The 22,371-nt window shown below is 38.3% G+C and overlaps 2 protein-coding genes across 3 annotated transcripts in view; one reads left to right on the top strand and one right to left on the bottom strand.

The window, feature by feature from the left end:
* Positions 1–8,597, top strand: part of LOC107044439 (phosphatase and actin regulator 2) — a 61,907-nt gene extending 53,310 nt beyond the window's left edge. For both annotated transcript variants that reach the window (XM_015266306.1, XM_015266307.1), the window contains 9 exons: positions 805–972; positions 1,269–1,499; positions 1,716–1,965; positions 3,004–3,146; positions 5,080–5,236; positions 5,912–5,967; positions 6,613–6,716; positions 6,847–7,019; positions 7,201–8,597. In XM_015266306.1, coding sequence (XP_015121792.1) covers positions 805–972; positions 1,269–1,499; positions 1,716–1,965; positions 3,004–3,146; positions 5,080–5,236; positions 5,912–5,967; positions 6,613–6,716; positions 6,847–7,019; positions 7,201–7,216 — 1,298 coding nt within the window. In that variant the 3' untranslated portion in view covers positions 7,217–8,597. The remainder of the gene's footprint in view (positions 1–804; positions 973–1,268; positions 1,500–1,715; positions 1,966–3,003; positions 3,147–5,079; positions 5,237–5,911; positions 5,968–6,612; positions 6,717–6,846; positions 7,020–7,200) is intronic.
* Positions 8,598–11,490: 2,893 nt separating this feature from the next.
* Positions 11,491–22,371, bottom strand: part of LOC107044442 (serine/threonine-protein kinase S6KL) — a 24,930-nt gene continuing 14,049 nt past the window's right edge. The window contains exons 8-9 of the mRNA XM_015266312.1: positions 12,121–12,336; positions 11,491–12,033 (exon numbers count right to left, since the gene is read on the bottom strand). Coding sequence (XP_015121798.1) covers positions 11,914–12,033; positions 12,121–12,336 — 336 coding nt within the window. The 3' untranslated portion in view covers positions 11,491–11,913. The remainder of the gene's footprint in view (positions 12,034–12,120; positions 12,337–22,371) is intronic.

Here is a 22,371-nt window from a genome sequence, read left to right as displayed (position 1 = left end):
AATTAATTTAGGATTTTCTCCGGATCTACTGGGCCAAAACGGGTCATTTTTTTTTTTCAATTTCGCCTGCAATTTGCCGATCTGTCGATTGGGGGCATCATCGACCCCCCAACTCCACCAATCAGTAACCCTCTTCAAACTTTCATCAATAGAGCATGTTAAAAAATTGTATCGTGCTCGAAAACCAATGATAGCCGGCCCCAAAGTTCATCGTTTGAATCACAGGATTAGCAGTATATAAATCTTCCCCCCCCCCAGCCACCCGCCGCTTTGTCCAGACTCGTTAACGCGGTCGGACCGCAGATGGGCGGTTAGGGTGACATCGATTCTCGGGGACAGTCGACAATTACCGAGAGAAAAAAATGCAAACAAAAAAATTAAAATGAAGGGAAAAAAAAATATTGAAGGAATGACCGTAAATTCTGTCTCACTCGTGCCAATGTAGTTTGATGAATTTCACTAGGTTTTCTGGGGCATGGCTATCGTCAATTTGGATTTGTGCCAATGAAATTCCAACGAGAGACAAACACGTGGGGGCGGGAAGAGATGAAAAAACTAGTGTTATAGAGAGTGCTGATACTAAAACTGCGAATTGACTTTTCACTGAAATTTGAGCTTTGGAATTGGGAAAAAAATGTTCAGTTGTCGACATTTTTTTTCCGAAAGAAATTTCAGAAAAAAAAAATTTTTTGAAGAAAAAATGATGCTGATTAGTTTGTTTTTTAATGTTTTTTCTTGGAAGATATTTTTTTTCAACATGAAATGTGTTGTAATTTTTTGTGTTTTATTTTTTTACTGTTACAGAGCCGAAAAAGGAAAAGACTGAACAGAGTGCGAATGGGGCATTATCACCAAGTGGTGAGCTTGCATCGAGTGAGGATGTGGGAGGACAATCGGGGGATCAGAAGCCGAACAGGCCGAGGACCCTCGAGGCATCCAGAATGCTCACCAGGCGGCTATTGATGGTTCGAAGTACGTGAGCTCAATTCGTTGTTCATTAACTTCAAAAAATCTCGTGATTGATTGGATTTAGAAGAAAGCGTCACAAAAACTTTTTTGTAGAGAATAAAATTTTCCACAAAAACATTCATCTGACATTTTCTCCTAAAATCATTCGTTATCGAGATAATTGTCAATTCGATGAAGACTTTCATTTCATGATTATGGAAAAGTCCATATGGGCCAAAAACGAATCCAATGATTGCAGGCTGAAATTCAAAAACTATTCCGAATGGTTTTTAAACCTGAAAATGCTTTTTATTTACCAGTGGAAAAAGGAATGTTGCAACCGACAGCTGAGGAGCAGCAGGCGATTGACAGATACATGTCACCGATGCCACCTCACAATACTCTGATGCTGTCGGAGTTGCCGGAGCCACCGATTCCATTAAGTGAAATTGGTCCCATTCCACCACCCCCGATGTTCAGCTCACCGAGTCCGACATTGCTGGCTAGACAGAGACAGCAGCAAATGCCGCTGTCTGACTGTGAAGATGATGGTAAGTGTCAAAACACAATCCCTCATTAATAACTCCACCATCACTGGACCAAGTCATTGAAATGACTTCTCAATCGTTCAAGTTATAATGCAACAAATTATTCGTAAAATCAGTCAAAAGTCAGTCAGTCATGAGACATCATTCGTCTAATCATCTTTAATCATCAACAGCAATGAAAAATCTGTTCACATCAACTGTTTTTCCATGTAAAACTAGATGAAGACGAAGTGGATGTTGATGAGGACGACGTGGACCTCTATGAAATCCGTTACTCCCAGCCGGACCCGAGCATCGACACATCGCGAGTGGAGGAGATACCCGCGAAAGAGCCAAAGTTTCATGCAATGCCCCTGAAGAGTGCGCTGAAGAAGAAGGGCTCGGGCAGTGGTCCTGGCACACCCCAGAGCACTCCCACCCAGGAGAATCGACCCCTGACACTCCGTCAGGAGCTGCACGCCTCGTTCAAGTGAGTTTTTCAGAGACCAGTCAATTAGATTAATTAGAAGAAAATTGAAAGATGATCCAGTCATGATTCATCTCACTGTCATAATCAATCATCTAGTAAACCAATCATTATTTTACTTTCTCTCTTTATGCTTGACTGCAGAAGGCCTCCGCTAAGGCCTAGGGTGAGAATATGGTAATTAGTTTACGTTAATTATGTTAATTTCGCTTCGCATGAATCCATAACATTAACAGATGTTTTGATGAAGTGGAACAGGTGTTCTATTGAAATTTTCTTATTGGGAAGCCTGAAAAATTTCAGCGCCACAATGTGAGAAGATACACTGAAAACAATGATTTCCCTCGAAAATAGTATTTCCTCATCGTCAGGAGAAGTTGAAGAGATTGAGTGATTGTCTCGCTGTCTTTGCCATCGTAAATTTCCCTGGCTTTTCAATGAGCCTATTCACAATTTTCCACCCCTTGAGCATCCCCAGATATCCCTAAAAATAGCCCATAAACAGGGTTGAATCACTCATCAACGAAAACATCAATGAAATCAATGATTCAATGAAGAGATTATTGAAAATAGTCTCATTAGTGAGCCAGGGAAATTAGCGATGAAAAGCTCTGCAGGACGAGCCGTATGGCCCTACAACTTGAGAAGATGCGACGAAAACAAGTTTTCGAGGGGGAAAACCTTTTTTCATTGCGACTCGAGTGCTCGAAGCGATTGAGGGCTCGTCTTGCTGTGTTTTCTTCCATCGGTAATTTCCCTCAATCATCTGCCTCTTCATGTTCTCGAGATATTGAAGAAAATTATCAAACAAGTACTCACTAATTTCTTACCGCCGTTTCACTTCATTAATCCCCGGTTTTTTTACTCTCGAGCCCTGGCGAAACAAAAATGTTCTGTAGTACTTCATCACCCCCGCCTCATGAACATCTCATCAATCCTCTTAACGGATCCTGGAACATTTGTGGTTCGCCGGGCTCACTCAACCCCAATCCCCGATTAAAATCGATGGATTAACTTTTTTTTTTAATGTTCCATTTGCAGCAGTCGACCTGTGAGATTCGGTCTCGCACTGCCCTGCACCCTCGAGAACAAGGAGAATGCGCGACCCTACGTCATCAGGGAGGACTCGGATGGCTCGGACGATGGTCAAGTACTCTACAGAGACGATTACGAGGACGAAGAGAGTGAGTGTCACCCTAAATGGGCTTTTACTAACTAATATCATGGAGTTTGGATTTTATTTAGATAACAGAGGGTCGAATTACAAAATAGAATGCATGCTGATGGTAGGGGAAATCGAACAGTAAAAAATCTATATCTTGAGTATTGCGGTGACATATTAATTACGGCCAGTTGACCATCTTGAAATTCTGATTTTTAATCCCACCAAGTCGTGACTAGGCTGCCAGTTTGTGAATTTAAACTCTTTGTGGTGTAGCCACATATAGTGATATGAATGACCAGGTAGATGACCGAGACCTCCCATTGTCACCACCTTCCATCTAAAGGCAATTAATTTTTAAAAATTAAATTAAATGCAGTTTCTTCTGTAAATTCACGAGGATGGCGAGGCAATTAAATTTCATACCCCACGAGTTCTTGGCGTTACCCAGGATCCACGTCGAGAACGTGGCTGGCATAGGACCCCAAAAAAGACCCCAATATATTTTTCTGTGTTGACTTTGACTTGTGCTATTACTGCACTGTGTTATTTAGTCATGTAACCGGAGGGAGGAGATAATTCGTTTAGAGTAACTTGGAATTTGGCGATATGAGTGGGGCCTGCATTATGAATATCTATGATGGCTTTTGCTTTTTCATTCGCGATGTTGATGCGTGTGCTCCATAACGTGCTTGGGATGTTGATATCATTATTCTCTGATACGTGTGAGGTGTAACCATCCAGCTCATTCGTCTCGCGAAGAGGAAGTTGACTGTGAGGAATGTGAAACGTAATAGTGAACCCACCTCCGCATATTTTGGCAGTGGAGTGGGCCAACACCTCAGCATCAGGCCTTCACGAGTACTCCGAAAAACTAATTATACCTCATTCGAGGATAAAGTAGTAGGGATGGGAGAGTTTTCCACTGCACTTGTACACACATCTGCCCACGGATTACCAATGGGATGACTCGGCGCCTTGAAAGTTTATATTGGTCGACGAAGATTGTCTGAACGTGAGGTTTTTAACGTTCAGTTGCGTTCGACATGGCGCATTGAATGCATCATCTCTCAACTTTTTCAATCGTGATTTTTCTCGTTCATTCGGTTGACTGATTTTTGCCCGGATATTTGACAGTTGGAGATGACGAAATGCTGTCGATACGGACAGCATCGACGCTGTCGATCGCCCAGGCGACACTACAATCGCCGGAAAAGTTGTTGCCGCTGCAGAGAAGTGTCAGCTGTTCTGAGATCGAGGGTAGAATTTTCGAGAGAGTGTATTTGATGTGTGAATATTTTGGGGATATCTTGAGAACGTGGAGGGGCGGGGAAATTTCTGATGAAATAAAACACAGCGAGACGACCCCTCGATTGTGGGGCAATATGGCTCGTCCTGCAGAGCTTTTCATCGTTAATTTTCCTGGCGCTCTCATGAGAGTATTTTCAATAATCCACCTCTTCAGGCCTCTCGAGTTATTCGTGAAAATTAGAATTTCGTTGAGTGATTCAACTCTGTTTATGGGGTATTTTTAGGGATGTCTGGGGTGCTCGAGGGGTGGAAAATTGTGAATAAGCTCATTGGAAAGTCAGTAAGATTTACGATGGAAAAGACAGCGTGACGATGACTCAATCTCTTCAAGTTCTCCTGACGACGAGGAAATCCTATTTTCGAGGGAAATTATTGTTTTCGGTGTCTCGTCGAGTTGTGGGGTTGAATGAACCATCCCCCAGTGTTTTCCACCACAAATTTTCCCTACCTTCCAATGAAACCCCTCGCCATCCCCCCAACCCCTCAAATTGCCGAGATATCTTTTTAAAAAATTCAATATGCACAACCGTTTGTTGGAATAGTTGGAAAGACTGAGTGGGTGGAATTCTCTTGAAATTGAAGATGCAGAGGAAACTCGTTCCATTTGTTTGAGCTCCGAGAGTAATTGTTTATCTCTTCTGCAGGCCGACTTCAAGCCAAGATTGCACGCAAGGAGTCACTGTCACTGAAACTTGCACTGCGGCCAGACAGACAGGAGCTCATAAACCGTAATATTCTGCAAATACAGTCTGACAATGAGAGACAGGAGAGCAAAGAGGCCATTGGTGCACGGCTCATCAGGTAATTCATCAATCAAATCCTCACAGCAACTTCCACAGTCATAATTCCCCATAAAATATTCCCTTTACTCAATCATTCCGATTGGAATGAGAGATTATGAAGAAAAAAATATTTTGAGCTACGAGTGAATTAATTTGAAGCATGATATACAAAGACATCCCCAGAATTATTATGTTCAAAAAATACGGAATTTTTTAAAATTATTCTATAAATCAAAACAACGATTATTACTATTGCTCAAAGGGACATCGAAACAATTTTTTAAACCATCATTCGATGAATTCACATTTTTTTCACTTATCGTGGGAAAAAAGAAAATTTGGAAAATCAATGTATGAATTGAATTTGAATTAATGTCAATGGGTAGGTTTCAACAATAATTACATTTGAAAAAAATAATTAAATGGCCTGTTGCTACTTTCTCATTGATAATTACCATAATTACGTAGTTTACACTCGTTATCACTAATTATCACCCGAGAATCACCTTGTTTTTCGTCCTTTAGAGACTCGCAACCCCTGACCCACAATTCCCTCCGGAATTATTTTCGTCGTCTTTTTAATACCATTTGTTGCTATTTTAGTTTCACTCATTCATTCTTCTCGTAATGATGATAAGAAACATTTCATGTGGAGGATTGATAAGAGGATGCTTGTGTTTGTGTATTTTTGCAGGCGGCTTAGCATGCGACCGACTCAGGAGGAACTGGAGGAACGTAATATTTTGAAGAGTAAGTGATCAGTTCATCCGTCACTTCAATTAATCGCTGATTATTTTCAAGAAATCATCATTTTTTTTCAAAATGTTATTTTTCACTCGTTATTTTAAACCTTCTTATTTATTCAAAGGTGGATATTTCAATATTCATTGAAACTGTGACGAGATATTGTTTTTTTTTTAATTAAAAAACAGAGTAAAGTGTAGAATTTAACGAAAATAAATGGATAGAAATTGATTAAAATCACAGAGTCGTAATGATTGAAAGAAAATATTGGTTTGTGAGTTAATAATTGTTTACTGTCCGTAAAATACAATTTTTTGCAGTTAATTTTTGGGTGTTTACAGTGGAAAAATCAATACAAATGAATTTTTTAATTGAAAAAAGACTGAAAATGGATTAAAACTCTGAATAAAATTAAAAATACAATTGTTCATGATGAGTATCTCGTTTTAAATGTAGAATTTATCAAAAGAATTATGTAATTTGATTTTCCAACTCGAAAAACGTGAAAAAATGAATTCTACATAAAATAAAAGAAGTGATTCAACATTTGTTTGGACAAAAAAATGATTTCGCATTACTTCTCACCAGCAGTTCATTCGAGAACAAATAAACTTGAATTTACGAGTGAAACGTTGGACCATTTTATTTTAGAACAAAGCCCGGCTGAGGAGAAGAAACAGAAGGAGGAGAAGAAGCGTTATTTGCTTAGAAAATTGAGTTTTCGGCCTACGGTTGAGGAGCTCAAGGAGAAGAAGGTAAATATGAAAATTATTAAGAAAAAATTCAATCGAGCCTGAATTTGTTCATATTATATTCATTCTTCGTGTTATTTTCTCCGACAATTTTTTTTGGATTGAAAAAAAAATTTCTTTTTTGAACTTTTAGATTATCAGATTCAATGACTACATCGAGGTGACCCAGGCCCACGATTACGACAGGCGAGCCGATAAACCGTGGACCCGACTGACGCAGAAGGACAAGGCGGCCATACGAAAGGAGCTCAACGAGTTCAAAAGCTCGGAAATGGCAGTTCACGAAGAGAGTCGACACCTTACTAGGTAATATTAATAACATACTGCCTAAAAATACATAAATATGTGCTTAATCCCGTGGGAACACTGAGACCCCCTCACCCCTCCAAGAAATCAGTTTTAATTGAATTTTTAAAAATTAGAAAATAAATTTTCCATCATCATTAATAATCAAGTAAATGATATCAACATTTTCTTTTATTTACAGATACCATAGGCCATGACAATCGCAATGTGTAGAGGTGATAAAGTGTAGTGCAGTTATCGTGGACGCGTTATTGTGGCGCAATTGTGGTACATAAGACACAAGAGAAGGAGGAAAAAATGAGCCGAGACCCTCAGTCTCCTCGATTCAACCCTCTCAAACCAATTGTTACGTCCGCTGCTGCGTTCGCGATGATGATTAATGATGTGATAGGGTGGTGAGTCCATTATCGCGTTGGTTTATCGAATTAAATCAATATTCATGGGATGCATCCACCCGAATATGAAAATACATTGGCACATTTTATCGGTATATCGATCGATAAACATCACGAGGAATTATTCGTCAGTCAGTTGACATTTTTTATTGACAAAAGATAAGAGGGAAAATTTGTTAATCATTCCATTCATTTTTTCGCCATTTTTTTTTTGGACCTGTGAGTTGATTTTCTCTTCTGTACGATTTTGAATTTATTCGTAATTTTGGGGAGGAAGTGTTTGATTAGTTATTGAGGATTTTAATTATTGATGATTATTTGAGGGAATTATCGTTGATTTTTATTTGAATTTTTTTGGGTTTTGGAGTTGTCTTCCAAAAAGAATTTGGTGATTAAGTGGTGAGGCTGGGGAAGACGTCAAGAGATTTTTTTTTGTTTGAGTTGAGGGCCTAATTGCCCCGCAATATCATTTGACCTTCGACTCCAAAGACAAAACTAAAAAAATTCCTAAATTGTCGATTTCACATTCTTCTTCTTTCTTATTTTTGCAATTATCTCGAAAATCATCGCTCTTAACGAAAAATGTCAAAAAGCATTTTGTGACATTACCCCCTAAACCCCACATTACCGAGATAACTTACCCATTAACAAAACAAAAAAAAAAATCTCACGCTTCACCACTTCAGAATTGAATGAACAGTTTTATTAACTGAAAATTCATTGAAATTAATTATTAAAATACAAAAAGCAATGTTTTAATTAATTTTATAATTATTTAAACAAATTACCAACCATTCAAGACCACGAGAAATCAATTAATCTCAACAGTTTTCACAAAAAAAGAAAACAATGAAAAATTCTCATTTTTTCAGTTTTCAAATCAATTGAAACTAAAATTAATTATTCTTTAATTATGCAATGCGATGAAATGTGGTCGGCACGCAACGATGAATAAACAATGCATATTGTGCAATGAAATGTACAGAAACAGAGTAAAATATCGCACGATTATAAATTTTAATTGAAAAAAAAGTTGTTACGTTATTGATTTTGGTTAATCAATCAACCAATTGATTAAGAAGTAAATTCCTCAAGCAAATCAGTGATGAATCATTGAATTGATCGTCACGTCGATAACAACTACTATAATTTTTCTAAACAAAAAAAAAAATACTCAATTAAAACCGAAAAAGCAGAAAAAAATGATTAAAAGATGGAAAATGAATTTGTTTTAATAAAAAAAGCCATTTTCGATGTTTTTCAGTCATTGGAGGTATTGATGAAAAACCGTAGAGACAAAGTGAGTTTAACAATTTTTAAATAGAAAAATAATGAATTTTGTGTTTATTAAAGAGAACACAAAAAACAACGAGACGTAATTGTACGAGTAAGGCGCTTTCTCTGTGCGGCCATTTTGGATTTATTGATAATGAAAAAATTATGTATTAGGGGATGAGGGATGATGCATGTGATCTTTGGACGTGAGTTCTGGGTTGATGAGGAATATTAATGTGAAGGGGATGAATCATTATCATCAATTTGTGAGGGCGATCAATCGATTTTTTTGGGATTTGAAATTTTTCTGGCTTTCCCATCGAAAAGCCAGGGAAATTTATGATGGAAAAGACAGCATGACGATCATTCAATCTCTTTCAGTTTTCCTCATGACGAGGAAACATTATTTATGAATAAACCATATTACAAATTGATGAAAATGCATTCGTCCCCTCAAATCACACAATCAAGTAAATTCAATATTCTCTCCCCTCCTCGGTGATCATTCAGCATCATCGAGGAGTTACTGTTCGAATAGCCGTAGATGAGACGTAGAAAAAAACGTTCTTAATATTAAAATGATGAAAAACTCGTGGAAATTCGAAAATTGAATTTTCTAAAAAAAAAATTCAATCTTCAAACTTCACTCCCTTCACAAAATATAACAAAAAAAAATTCCAAAAAACCCAAAAAAATGTATTCAAAGGCTCTCGTTCCATCGGTCAATCACCAACGACTACTGTGTAGTCGCAATAATAAAGAAAAAAATCTTCAAAATGGAAAAAAAATCTTGTGAAAAACAGTTTTAATGAGCATTAGAACAAATTTCTTTTTCTCTTTTTTCCAAGCCCCAAATCACAGGCTGCATGAAAAAAGAAAAAAAAGTGTGATTTTGTGAAACATATAAATATATAAAAATGTATGATAAACTTACGATTAATTGATCAATTAATTATAACAGGAAAACGATTGATGATTCTCTGTAAATAAATTATAAATAATATAAAGAATTTGCGATAGAGTAAGAAATGCTAAAATGCTACCTTTGCTGCATATATATAATATATATATATATATATATAATGGAGTAATTAATGAATTTGTAGGGCGAGCGGATTTGTGTGGATGCTATGAAGGCCTCGGAAAATTCACGAGTTGAGGTCGGAAAAATAGTGGAAAACTACTTGACTAAATTTTTTTGCGATTTTTCCGGAGAGAAAGAGTTGGTTTTTTAGGTACAAATCGGGGGGAGGAGTGGTGTAAAGGTTTTCAGGGGAAAACTGATGGAAATTTTGAGAAAAATTCAGGCGAAAATTGAAGAAAAACTCGGAAAATGCATTTTTCACTCATTTTGCTGATGAAAATATCCTAAAAGCATTAAAAAATGGACAAAAAAAATTATTGTCGAGGGCTTAACACTGAAAATACCCATCTCCTTAATGACACAGGGTTCTACTTTCTCAACTGCCGCCTTATACCTCCGAATGATCACCGGAAAATCCCAAAAAATTTGAATTCTCAATGAAACCCAAAAAAAAACTTGAAAAAACCAAAACCAAGAGAGAAAAAAATTACTTAAAAATCTTCCACCTCAGCGGTCGCCATTTTGTTTCCCTCAGAAGCCTTCACCAGAGAAAACTCCCCAGGTTGTGCGAGAGAAAAAATTACGAAGACCTTTGTGACACACTGAAATGAGGAGACGAGTGATGATAATGACCTCCACATTTTTCTCAAATATCTCAAGAACCACTGGACATACGACCTTCAGTCACACCTCATTAGAAAGCCAGGGAAATTTCCGACGAGATTACGAAAAAATCCATTTTGCCCCGTTATTTATAGAGATACAGTCAGAACAAGATTTTCACGTCGAAATCGTGAAATCAGGAGAACTTATGGATTATAAAAGGGCGTACCATGGTTTGGATTGGAAATTTTCCCCCCTTTCGAGTGACAAGACCCCCGATTCTCCGCCCCCTGCGGCTCTCGCGATATCGATGAAAACCGAAAAAGGGGATTTCACTCTTTTCCTCATTTCTCTCGAATGAACGAAACAATGTATTATATCGAGATTAAGAAAATTCAATAATTTTTAAGAGAAGAAAAAACACCTACTGTATATAATAACTGTACTGTAATCATTGGTAATGCACTCTCCCAGACGAGAATTGAAGAGGAATGATAAAACTCGAGGGAAGAAAACTTGTAATTCGTCGAGTTGATGATGAGAAATTTTTAATCAAATTTTTAATCCTTAATTTGTATTTTTATTATTTTTATTATGTTCCATTGTTATTAGTTTTTACGCACTATCGACTATAGCAATGAATTAATTAATTGTATGAATTATTAATGAGATATAATTGTAACAAAAATACTGTTAACTATTCTTAAAGACAAAAATGGACAAAAAAAAATGATTGAGAAAAAAATATGAAAAAAAAACTTTTGTAAACTGAGATCAAGTGACGTCAAAGAAAAAAAAAGTGTTCTTCGGAATTTTTTGAGTGTTATTTCTTTCTTGTTATCTTCCTGCTAGATGTGATGTTATATGCATTCGAATTACCAGAAATTTTCCCCAAAAAATGTCCAACGTTGAACATGTCTTCACGTTTAGGTCGATTGAACAGTTTTGAACTGCCACTTCAGTATGCAATTATCTCGGTAATTATTGATTCAAAGAGAAAATGTCAGAAGATGCTTTTTACATATCAGGAAATTCTGTACAAAAAATGTCTTCTGACATTTTCCCTCAAAATCACTAGTTCCTGGGATAATATCATAATTAACAAATCGACAAATTCCACTCGACTTTTATTCATAAAGTTCAGTTGAATGTAACACAACTGAAATTCATCGATTCAATAAATATCAACAGCCATTCGTTGAGATGTCCAAATACTACTAATTATTCAGTCTATTAACGTTTTTTAAGTCACTCTTTCCAATGTTATTGGGCTCATATTGTTCGTTGGAACATTCTCTATTGAGTTACCGCACGGCCTTCCCATTTATTAATCTATACTTTTATTTCAATTGTCGTATTTTCACATGAAAATACCAATGAATTAGTGTACTTATCTAAACAAAAGCGAAATTCCGGACTCGAGAAAAAAACTGAACTGAATCATCAGTGATATCAAGCAACCTCAACAATCCATTAAATATTCCTATGAGTAAAAATGAGGTATTCGCTTCCTTCCTTAAATATCCTTCCAAGAGATTCAATCCCACTTCCTGTTTGTACTGCCACCAACGAAGGAGTCAAAGTCCCTGAAGGTGTCCGGAGCTTTACGCCCAGAACAGGGCGCCAATTTCCTCCCCAAAAGCCTGAATGGTGACACCTAAACCAACAAGAAAAATCCCCGAAACCGATCTCTCCAAATCGAAATCTCTCCGATCCCTCTAAATTTTAAAGAACCGACACCTACCTCTTTCAGAGTGAAATCCCGAACGATGAATCCCATGAAGAAGGCGATCCTCTGCAGCTCCAGGATCGATTTGAGTCTAACCCTGGGATCAGGTTGTAGTAATCTCCGCAAAAGATCTTCAGATGCTCTAGATATCTCAATTCCCTCGGGTAAAATCCCACCGACAACTTCTCCCCCATCCCCATCCTCATCCTCCTTAATCATCGTCACCGGATACTGCAACGCAAAATAATTGTAAATGAATACTAAAAATAGACGAACACATAAATTTTCAATAACCAATGCACCGACTGGTACCGCATGTTGAATATTCATCGCGAAGATGACGAGAATTAGAATGAAAATGATTATGAAAAACTGGTTCTGAAGATGATAATTTTTCTTTCGAAGGGAAGCTTTGTAATTTCACTCATCGTGATCCAGCAAGTTTGAAAATGCATTTGCAAAAATAACCCCGATGGAGAGATCGGAAAATATCTCCTAGGCCAAAAAAAAGACGACCCATTTTGCTCCCATAGAACTTGAGCTATATCGGAAAATGTTGAAGCGATCTAGAGATCGATAAATGATCTATGAGAAATAATTCGGGATTTTTATAATAAATTACTCAATTTCCCATTAATTGACACCCCATTCATAACCCATTTTGCCCCAGTAGATCCCAATAGTAAATTGATTATCGATTTTATTCAAAGTCCAAAGATGAAATTTTCCGATCTAGAAAATGGCGTTGGATTCAACGCCCCACCTCCTCACTGGCCGAAGTGGTGGGAAAGAAGGAGTATTACTCCGAGTTCTCGTGTAATTCCCAATTACTTCAAGGAGTGAAGTTGAAGTGTACTCGCGATAAGGAGCGATGTTGAGTCTCCAGGATGCTCAATGGTCTCTCGAGACATTCACCAAGTTCGATGACTCCTTTCTTCGCCACCCTCATCCTCGAGAATTCTATTTTATTTTTATCTGCAGAGTGGTCACTCGAGGACAAGTTCAAAAGATGCCGGTATTACTAGACACACCGATGCTAAATGCTAATGCCTCACCGTGGCCTCTGTTCGTGCCAATGAGTAGTTGAAGGTGGCTAATTGCTGAGCAAACCGCGTGTGAGTTTACTCCACTCGTCTCGTGGAGGCGACCCGACGACGCCGTTGATGACGGGGGGAAAAAAACATAAAATCGCTTGTTGATTTCAACACTCGAACAATCAATCTCGTGGGCTCGGTAATAATCCGATCTTGCAGATCAGAAAAATACCACGAGAGTAACAAAAACATGAGCTATTTTCATATATCATTTATCGATTGCTAGATCATTTCTCTACAGGGGCAAAATGGACTTTGTTTTATTTTCCATTCGATAGATGAGATCACGTGCCACTAGTTGAAAAAAAGGCGAGTCGTTTTGCCCCCGTAGTTGATGAGAAAATCCTAAATCAATTTTCATAGATCATTTATCGATCGCTAGATCGCTCTTTTAAAAAAATGGGAAAAATTTATAAAAAACTGGCAGTCCGAAAATTTGGAAATGTAATTTCGCATTTTGTATGTGGAGAGTTGAGTATGTCCTTTGGTGAAGGCCGCAGGCACTGGTATAATCTCCATAAATTTGTGTTTGCCCCTCAGAAAGTACGAATGGTTCATTTAAACGATGATGTATTGTACACACCTGGCCTCTCTCCGTTATTCTACATAACATTCATCCCCGTATTAGCATAGATCCCCCCCCCCTCCCATCTATGAGTCATAAATTCGCATCAAGACAGTCTAAACACGTTCTAAAGTATTCACAAGTGGATATTAAAAAAGATCATTTTCTAAGAAATCATAAAAATTATTCTCTTTTATATTTCCATTAATTGAGGAACGAGTTATCCACAATTGCAATTATCATTGTGCCAATTTGAAAGGTTATTTGAAATATTATCCGTGAAACAGTGATGATGAGTAACCAGTCGATTCGTTAAGGATAATCAGTGACAACATTATAATTTTTTTTGCATTCTTTTGATATTTCATGAAGGTCATTTTTGTTTCAGCGATTTTTTCGTCATCGGTGAATAAAGAGGGAAGGGCGGGGGGGGGGCTGATAATAACCCCAGTCGATAGATTGGAAAATCTATCACCTGATTTTAAAAAATGGGCCATATCGCCCCATTAGAACCAGAGTTACAGCGTAAAACCTGAAATGATCTAGAAATCGATGAAGGATCTATAAAAATTGATTTATCAATTTTTCAAGATCACTGGGGTAAACTGAGTTGTCTTTTTTCGTTCATCCAGCGGAAGTAGAATTCAATTTACAGAGGAGAATGTCAAAATGATCGATAAAATTTAAATCAGGATTTTTGCGCAAACTACTGGGGCAAAATAGATCGTCTTTTTTCAATTTTATGTAAAATTTCTGGATCTATCGAATGGGAGCATTTTCGACAGCCTCCATGACTTTAATTTTCGGAAGTTTTAAAATCGTCCGTGGAGAGAGGGCATTCTGCAGTGACAGATGATTGATCAGAGCCGGAAGTCACGGAACAGAGAGGAAGTTGCGAAGACATAAGACGTGTGTCTCACCTCACAAATTCGATTCTCTCCCATGGTAAAAAAAAAAAAATTTGTCAATGAAAATTAATGAAAAATCGAGTGTCTCAGTGACTTCAGTCAAGTTTGAGTGCATTGACACCATTTCTATTTCTGTTCACCACCCCGTGTGGTCGTTCTCACGGCGGCTATAGTGTCTCGTTAGCCATCAGATCTATCGGATACCATCGGCGACCTGCAAACGCGTTGCCAGGAATACAATCGCAAAGGCAAGCCGACAATTTTCATTTGATTTTATTAAAGTTAATAAATAATAACAGGTGCCATTGAGTATTCTATTTTATATGATTTTGTTAACACATTTAATACAATTTACAGTTTCAAACACTACGTCAAGTGTTAACTGCCACCAGCGGCTGTTGTTTCGCTGGCAAAACCCCTTTTCAAGTAACTAATAAAAACGATTTTACTAGTTGAATCGGCATCTCTTTGACATATCATCAAAAACAACTTATCATCCTAGTCATTAATTCTCAAAAACTCCATAAAAATTGTGGAGTTGAAAAATAACAAACTGAAGCCGAAAACATTTTTTCAAATTAACAAAAAAAAAATAAAAATAAATATCTGCGTCATATGAACTCATTACATACCAGCTGGACGACTTACCCCATCCGGTGATCATATAATCTATAAATAGCACGAGAAAAGCAGAAATAAAATGTAATAAAAAGAAATTATTGCAAAACCAGAAGATGCCACCGTCTAATACCCACAAGGTTGATTATTCTATGGCGCCATTGGACACATACAGAGACTCTTAACGCTCACTAATGGTGGAGCGTTGATTTTAATGTTTTCGACCCATGTGCTAAAACCCCAAGACCGGTTGAGCATCAACATCTCGAACATTTTTTTATTCCCCCTTAGCATTTTTGTCTTCTTTTTTTTGTTCTTTATAATGTTTATGGGGACGGAGCCCAGCGGCTTCTGAATTTTCCTCTATCCATCTAATTTCCCTCCGGCTGAATAGTTTCCGCATTCTGGTGCCCTCTTTTTCCATCCTGCCGAGCCACCAGACACCGATGCAAAACAAAGGAGCGGTGGAATTAACGATAAAGTGAGGTTATTTTTAGATGCATCTGGTGGCGAGCGATCTATTGATCACAGGGATTGAAAATTGACCTCATTTTTTAGATAAATATTTACCCACAAATTGAAAAAAAGACGACACATATTGTCCCCATAGAACAAAAAGTACAGTTAAAAATGAAAAAGGGATCAAGCGATCGATGAATGATCTACGAGAATTGAATCGGGATTTTTTCAGGATCAACTGAAGCAAAATGTATCGGTTTTTTTGTTCATCTGCGGATAAATTTGCTCGTCCTATTTTTAGTTAGCTAGTCGCCGGCAATTATCCATCCTTAAAAATGGCGAAAAACAGTTTTTGTCAATGGAAAAAATGAGAATATGTTAATTAACCCGTTTTTTATTCTGGAAATAACTCGCATGCATCCTCGCAACCATGTTCCCGGTATTCCCTGTGGTCTAGGTAAGTGAGTCTACCAGTTTTCATTCCACCTTCATTACAAAGTCGTCTTCTTCTTTACTCCACATCCACTTGCAGCAGTGCAATTCTATTTATATCGTAGCCAACCTCGTCTTGGGCGCCTGCAGGATTGCCGGTATTTTCATTCCCACTTTTTGCAATTTCTTTTCCTTTCATCCTTTTCATCATTCCAAAGCTCAATAATATTCCGTGGAATAAAAAAAATATCCAACGGAAGATCATTATTTCCATGATTTTTATCGTAGACGTAAAAAAATGATGATTGAGCTCTTTTAAAAAAATGCAAAATGCCGGGACAACAATTTGCTAAATTTATGCAGTTCTTCACACAACGATCGTATATCAACTCCACAGAAAGGAATATGATAAGTGCCGGCTCAAGTTTTTTGGCCGAGGGAAAAGCCCTAAAACTGGCTGCTAACCACTCTAGAGCCCTCCGAGGATGTTAATCACCTTGTCAAAAAAATCTGCAAGGCTAAACTGGCTCCACAAAAGTTGGAAAAAAAATTTGAAGCCTCAAAAAACTTCACTTCCCCTTTCACTCCAAAATTATATTCTTGAACCTTTCAAGGGACTCAAAAAATTGGGGTCGATGATTAATCGATAGGTCGGGAAATTTATCCGCAATTTAAAAAAAAAACGATCGCTCTAGCCCCCATAGAAGCCGAGTTACAGAGAAAAATCTAAAAGTGATCTAGCAATCGAGAATGATCCACAAAAATGGATTTAGGATTTTCTCTCATTCTACTGGTCCAAATCGGATGATTTTTTTTTTAATTTCATAGAAAATTTTCCGATCAATTGATTGGGATCATTTTCGACCCCCTCCTCTACCTCACCCTCGCCCCTTCGCAATCACATGATGCTTACAATTAAAAAATGCGCGAAATATGAAAAGAGATTACAATCACTCCACTTCCTTTCCCATCCTGCAATCCTCTGATTTTCTTCACTCAACACGTTCATCCTCTATCCTCAGGCGGATCTGTGAGAAGCCAGGTTGGCGCTAAAATAAAATGAAAAACTTGCGTGTGCAGTTTCTTCCCTCCATGACTCCTCGGCTGTGTTTTACCCCCCCCCCCATTACCTTCCTTTTTCCTCAGTTCAATTCTCTCCATCTCACTTTATCGCCATTTCAGACGATCGTTGGAACCCCCATTGGTGTGCCTTCTTTCTATTTATAGACACCACTGGCTATTATCTACGGTGCGTGAGTACCTTCTCCAAGCGAAACGAGGTAAAATCCTGCAGGTGCCACTCTTTGTTTATCCGTACGCAGTGATTCTCTCGTTTTTGTAGAATTTTGGACACATGTCCTTTTCATAATTAAGGGTTGATGATGATCCCAATCGATCGATCGGGAAATTTTGGCTGGAGTAGAAAAAAAGACGATCCATTTTGGACCAGTAGTTCGGGAAAAAATCGTGAATCAATTCTCATAGATCGTTTATCGATTTTTCGATATCTCACATTTTATATTGTAACTTTCATCCTACGGGGGCTGAACGGGCTATGATGATGAAAAAATTCCGAATTAGTTTTCATAGATCAATTATTGATCGCTCGATCGCTTTTACATTTTCCTCTATAACTCGGATTCTATGGGAGCTGCAGGGGTAATTTTTTTTTAATTGGAGGGTAAATTTTCCGATCTACCGATCGGGGTCTTGATCGACCCCGCCCCCTCCCCCGACCAGTCACTTTGGCTTTTATTTTATTAACTCAAAGAATTTTTATATTCCCCATATCTTCTACTCCTTCAGACACAATTCCCCCTTGGGACTGAATTCAGTGCGCGCTTTAACCATATAGGGGCCTGACGATACGCTGGACTGAGCAACGCTCTAGCAAAAAAGTAAACTAACATGAACCTGCTTCTCAGCTCGTTCTCTCCCTTCATTCTTTTATTCAATTTTTTAAATTTATTTTTTCTTATCATCATTTTCTCTCGCTGAAAGGGATTCTCTACTGTTCACGTGGCATAACCGTGCCGTGTGCTGTGCGCGTTCATCGACATCGTCCAGGATTATGAAGGTCGATGGGAGGGTTGTGTTTGGTATCAATCACTGCTATAACTACGTAATCATATGGCAAATTACATCAGCAGAGGTAATTATCTTATTAAATCAGTGAAATCACGGATGATTGTCTCGTGATCTATCGATTTGATCTACATGAAAAATGTCTCAATCGATGGATCGAAAAATTGCGCATGTGATGGTAGAAAGGACGGCCGGTTTTGCCCTCCACCCCCTCGAGGGGGAGGCAAAATGTGGAAAAAAATCCTCGGGAATGTGACGAGATTAGCGCGCATGAGTGATAATGATTGGCGGCGGTCTTTCTCTCCACCCCCCTTCCCCCCCCCCTTGCCCCTCGCGGAGTGCACAGCTGTCATTATTCAATTGAATTCAATGCTAGGCGTTAACCATTAGGGAATTGCCGTCGAGAACTTTCTTTCCAAGTGGGACAGTCCCTGCTATAAAAATGGTTTTCGAAAAACTATGGATTTTTGGGGGTAACGGAGGTGGAATTTCAATTTCAATTTTTATCAGGAGTATTTAGACATCTCAATGACTGGTTTTTGATATTTATCAAGACGATGCATTTTTCAGCCGCACTGAATCCACGAATCAACACGAAATCTAACATTATTCTAGAGTTCAAAGCCCCCCTGCCCGTGGTAAGTTCCACTCACACCACAACCCTGACTTGAATTAGATGCTAAGCTATTGGATATGCCATGCTATTGGATAATTGCCTCGTGTGGAATTCGGATGGTGACACATTCCATCCACACAAAAACCCCTCCACTCCCTCATTCCTCTTCTCCAACAAAAACCCAACCTCTCCCATCAGAGATCTAGCTGGGGTCCACAGTGACCCCATCCGAAGGTCCAGAAAATTTCCTTTCAAATGGAAAACAATAAACAACCCATTCTGCAATATAAGAATGATCAAGCAATTGATAAACGATCTATGGGATCCAACGATCGATAAACGATCTATGAAAAAATCGATAACGGACAGTTTTCTTAAATTTTCTCTCCTCGTAATTCGTGAGAAATTTTTAAATTTCTCAGCTGGAGTCACATCGGTCCCCTATCTCCACTCCCTCATAGTTTAAACTTGAGAAGAAAGAAGTTTTCTTATCCTATCATACGTTCAGTCACACTAATCTCACGAATGCGGATGCACTCACGTATTTCACACGATATTAGTGGCCCCGCAGACATCCGTCTCACATCTCCCCCCAAAAATGTCTCAGCAAATGAAGGAAAAATATCCTATTTCGCCCCCATAGAGCCCGAGTTACAGCAAAAAACTTCTAAAAGGATCTATCTGTCGTTGGAGGATCTATAAAAAAATCGATTACGATTTTCTCCCGAATGAGTCGGACAAAACGAATAATTTTTCCATAGAAAAACGCCATACTTACAAAATTAAAGAAAATACCCCCCATTTTGCCCCCATAGAACACGAGTTATGGTCAAAAAACGTAAAAATGATCTAGCGATCGATCAATAATCTACGAAAAATCGATTCAGGATTTTCTCCCGAACGGCTGCGACAAAATGGATATTTTTTTTTATTTCATGGAAAATTTTACGATCTTCCAAGTGGGGGCAGAAATCTTATCTTGCCGTGGGTTCAGCCGTTTCAATTCGACCCATGTGATTTGACTCACGTATCTCACACGACGTGAGTGCCTGCATAGACATGCCTTTTATCTCCCCCAGAAAATATCCCAACAAATGAAGAAAAAATATTTCATTTCGTCCCCATAGAATGCGACTTACAGAAAAAAGCTATTAAAACGATCTATTGATCGATAAATGATCTACGAAAAATTGCATTAGGATTTTCTCAGGATCTATTGGGGCAAAACGGATAATTTTTTTTTCATTCCACGGAGAATTTCCAGATCTTTCGAATGGAACCAGTTGGAACCCCCCCCCCCCTCTCTCTCTCTCTCTCTCTCTCTCTCTTCATAGTTTTTGTCTGCTTATGCGCCCAGTGCCTTTAATCCAGTGGATGTGACTTCCCTCACGTATTTTACACGAGGCTGAAGAGCCCCGCAGACGTGTGACTCAAATGTTTCACGATGTAACCCCCCCATCAGACTACTAATCCACCTCTATTTCTTCCGCTTCGAAAACTCGACAATTTCCTGATTCATTTTCATCGCATCTGTTTCATTGGTATTTATTTTCCTTGCCTTGAGCCTTGAGCCTTCGCGGTCACCTCATATTATGCGTTATGACGCTCTTCCATGTGATGTTTTCCTCGTACTGGAGAACATGGAGAATACGAATGATCCGCGACCTTCGTCAAGGTCGATTTATTTGAATTTCATTGGCTTACAGATTTGAGTACTCAGAACATGTCTTGATTTTCGTTTTCACATTCACTTGGATTGCATCGGCTTGACAATATGGGGTCGTTAGTGACCCCAATCGATAGATCGGGAAATTCACTCGCGATTTTAAAAAACGGCCCATTTTGTCCCATTATTTCAAAAGCTCCATAAACAAATCGATCTGATGAGTTTTTTCATAATTTGCTGACAGAGCTAGAGTGATTTATGGGGCAAAATGGGTTGGCATTCGTTTCATTCAACAGATCGGGAAGTTTTGATCGAAATTTAAAAAAAAATCGTTCGTTTTGGACCAGCAGTTCCGAAGAAAATCTTGATGCAATTTTCATTGATCATTATCGATCACCAGATCATTTTTACATTTTTTGGCTATAACTCGCGTTCTATGGGAGCTAGACGGATCGTCTTTTTTTTAAATTTCCCCTCAAATTTCTGATCTATCGGAGGGGGTCACTATCGACCCCACAAAGCTGCGGTTTCTGTTAGTTAAAAAATGATTTTACCGCCTTTTCGTGATTTATCGTTTCTCAATGATAATTTTTTCCACATTCCGTGAATTGTTCCAATAACTGAGGAATTCATAATTACCATTATGAAAATAGCCGCATAATTATGAGATTTATAACGCAATTACGCGAGTGCCAAGGCGATCCGCATATTTTTAATCATAGATAAAAATTATTTAAAAAATATCGACAATTCAGTGAATTTTTTTACCAAGATTTTCGAAAAAAAAAATGTTTAAAAAAAATGAGAAACTCGAAATTTTATGCCCCGTGCAGTGTATACTTATCCACTCGTAGAAATACGAATGCGAATTCGAGGAAGGGTAAGAAAGGAGGATGGATAAAACCGGCCCTGAGAGGCCAATGGGCAAAAACGAATAGTGCAAATTCAAAAGAACAGAAAAAAACAAAAAAAATAGAAAAGGCAAAAATTATTTATAGGGTGGGTTGATACGAGTGAATCTCTCGAGGTCACTGAGTTGGTATAATACACGCTGGTAATACGTGTAATACGGATAATACCTGTAATACTATCGTGTGTAACGCATTATACGACCTACGGGACACAGATGGCTGACGGCCTTGCTGGGAGGTGTGCAGAGGGTACTTTCAGTTTCAAAGTCATTGGCACCAGAGTATTAAATATATTCAAGTACTTCGGCCATTTTTTCCCCCAATTTTTCTCATCTGAACAAAAAATGAAATTAAAAAAAAAAAATTTTAGGGGCTAAAGCGAGCCCAGAGCATCGATCGAAAAATTGACGACAAAAAAAAGATAACCCGTTTTTCCTCATTATTTCTAAAAAAAATAGAAAAATTTGGAAAAAAAACGTTTTTGATTTAAAAAAAAAAAACCATTGGGCAAAACGGATCATTTTTCGAACCAATCCCAGATTTTTCCGTCTACCTAAATGGGGTCACTATCGAGCCCCCCCCCCCCCTTCGCACTGATATCTCAAGATTATTTATATCAACTTGAGACATAAATATTGTACAAACATAGTCTCAAAGAAGGTTTTAAGCCTACTAGTCAGTAGTTCGTAAGGGGGAGATAAAGGAAGGGGGGAGGGGAATATCTGATTCCACTGGGGTTATATGGCATACCATAGAACGAACGATGAAACGAGTTGGCTGGTTCAGGTTTTGCTGGTGCAGCCAAGCGATCGTTAAGATAATCGCTGCTATCCTCATCCTAACTTAGCCTTTGCCGGACGGGCGTTGTTCCGAGCCCTTCTTCTTCTCCCCGCCGTCGCCCCTCCACCTCGT

This window comes from Diachasma alloeum, unplaced genomic scaffold (genome assembly GCF_001412515.2).
Source record: "Diachasma alloeum isolate Michigan unplaced genomic scaffold, Dall2.0 Dall_scaffold_00742, whole genome shotgun sequence".
In the NCBI taxonomy this organism is placed as follows: Eukaryota; Metazoa; Arthropoda; class Insecta; order Hymenoptera; family Braconidae; genus Diachasma; species Diachasma alloeum.
This window is presented reverse-complemented; position numbering and strand designations above follow the sequence as displayed.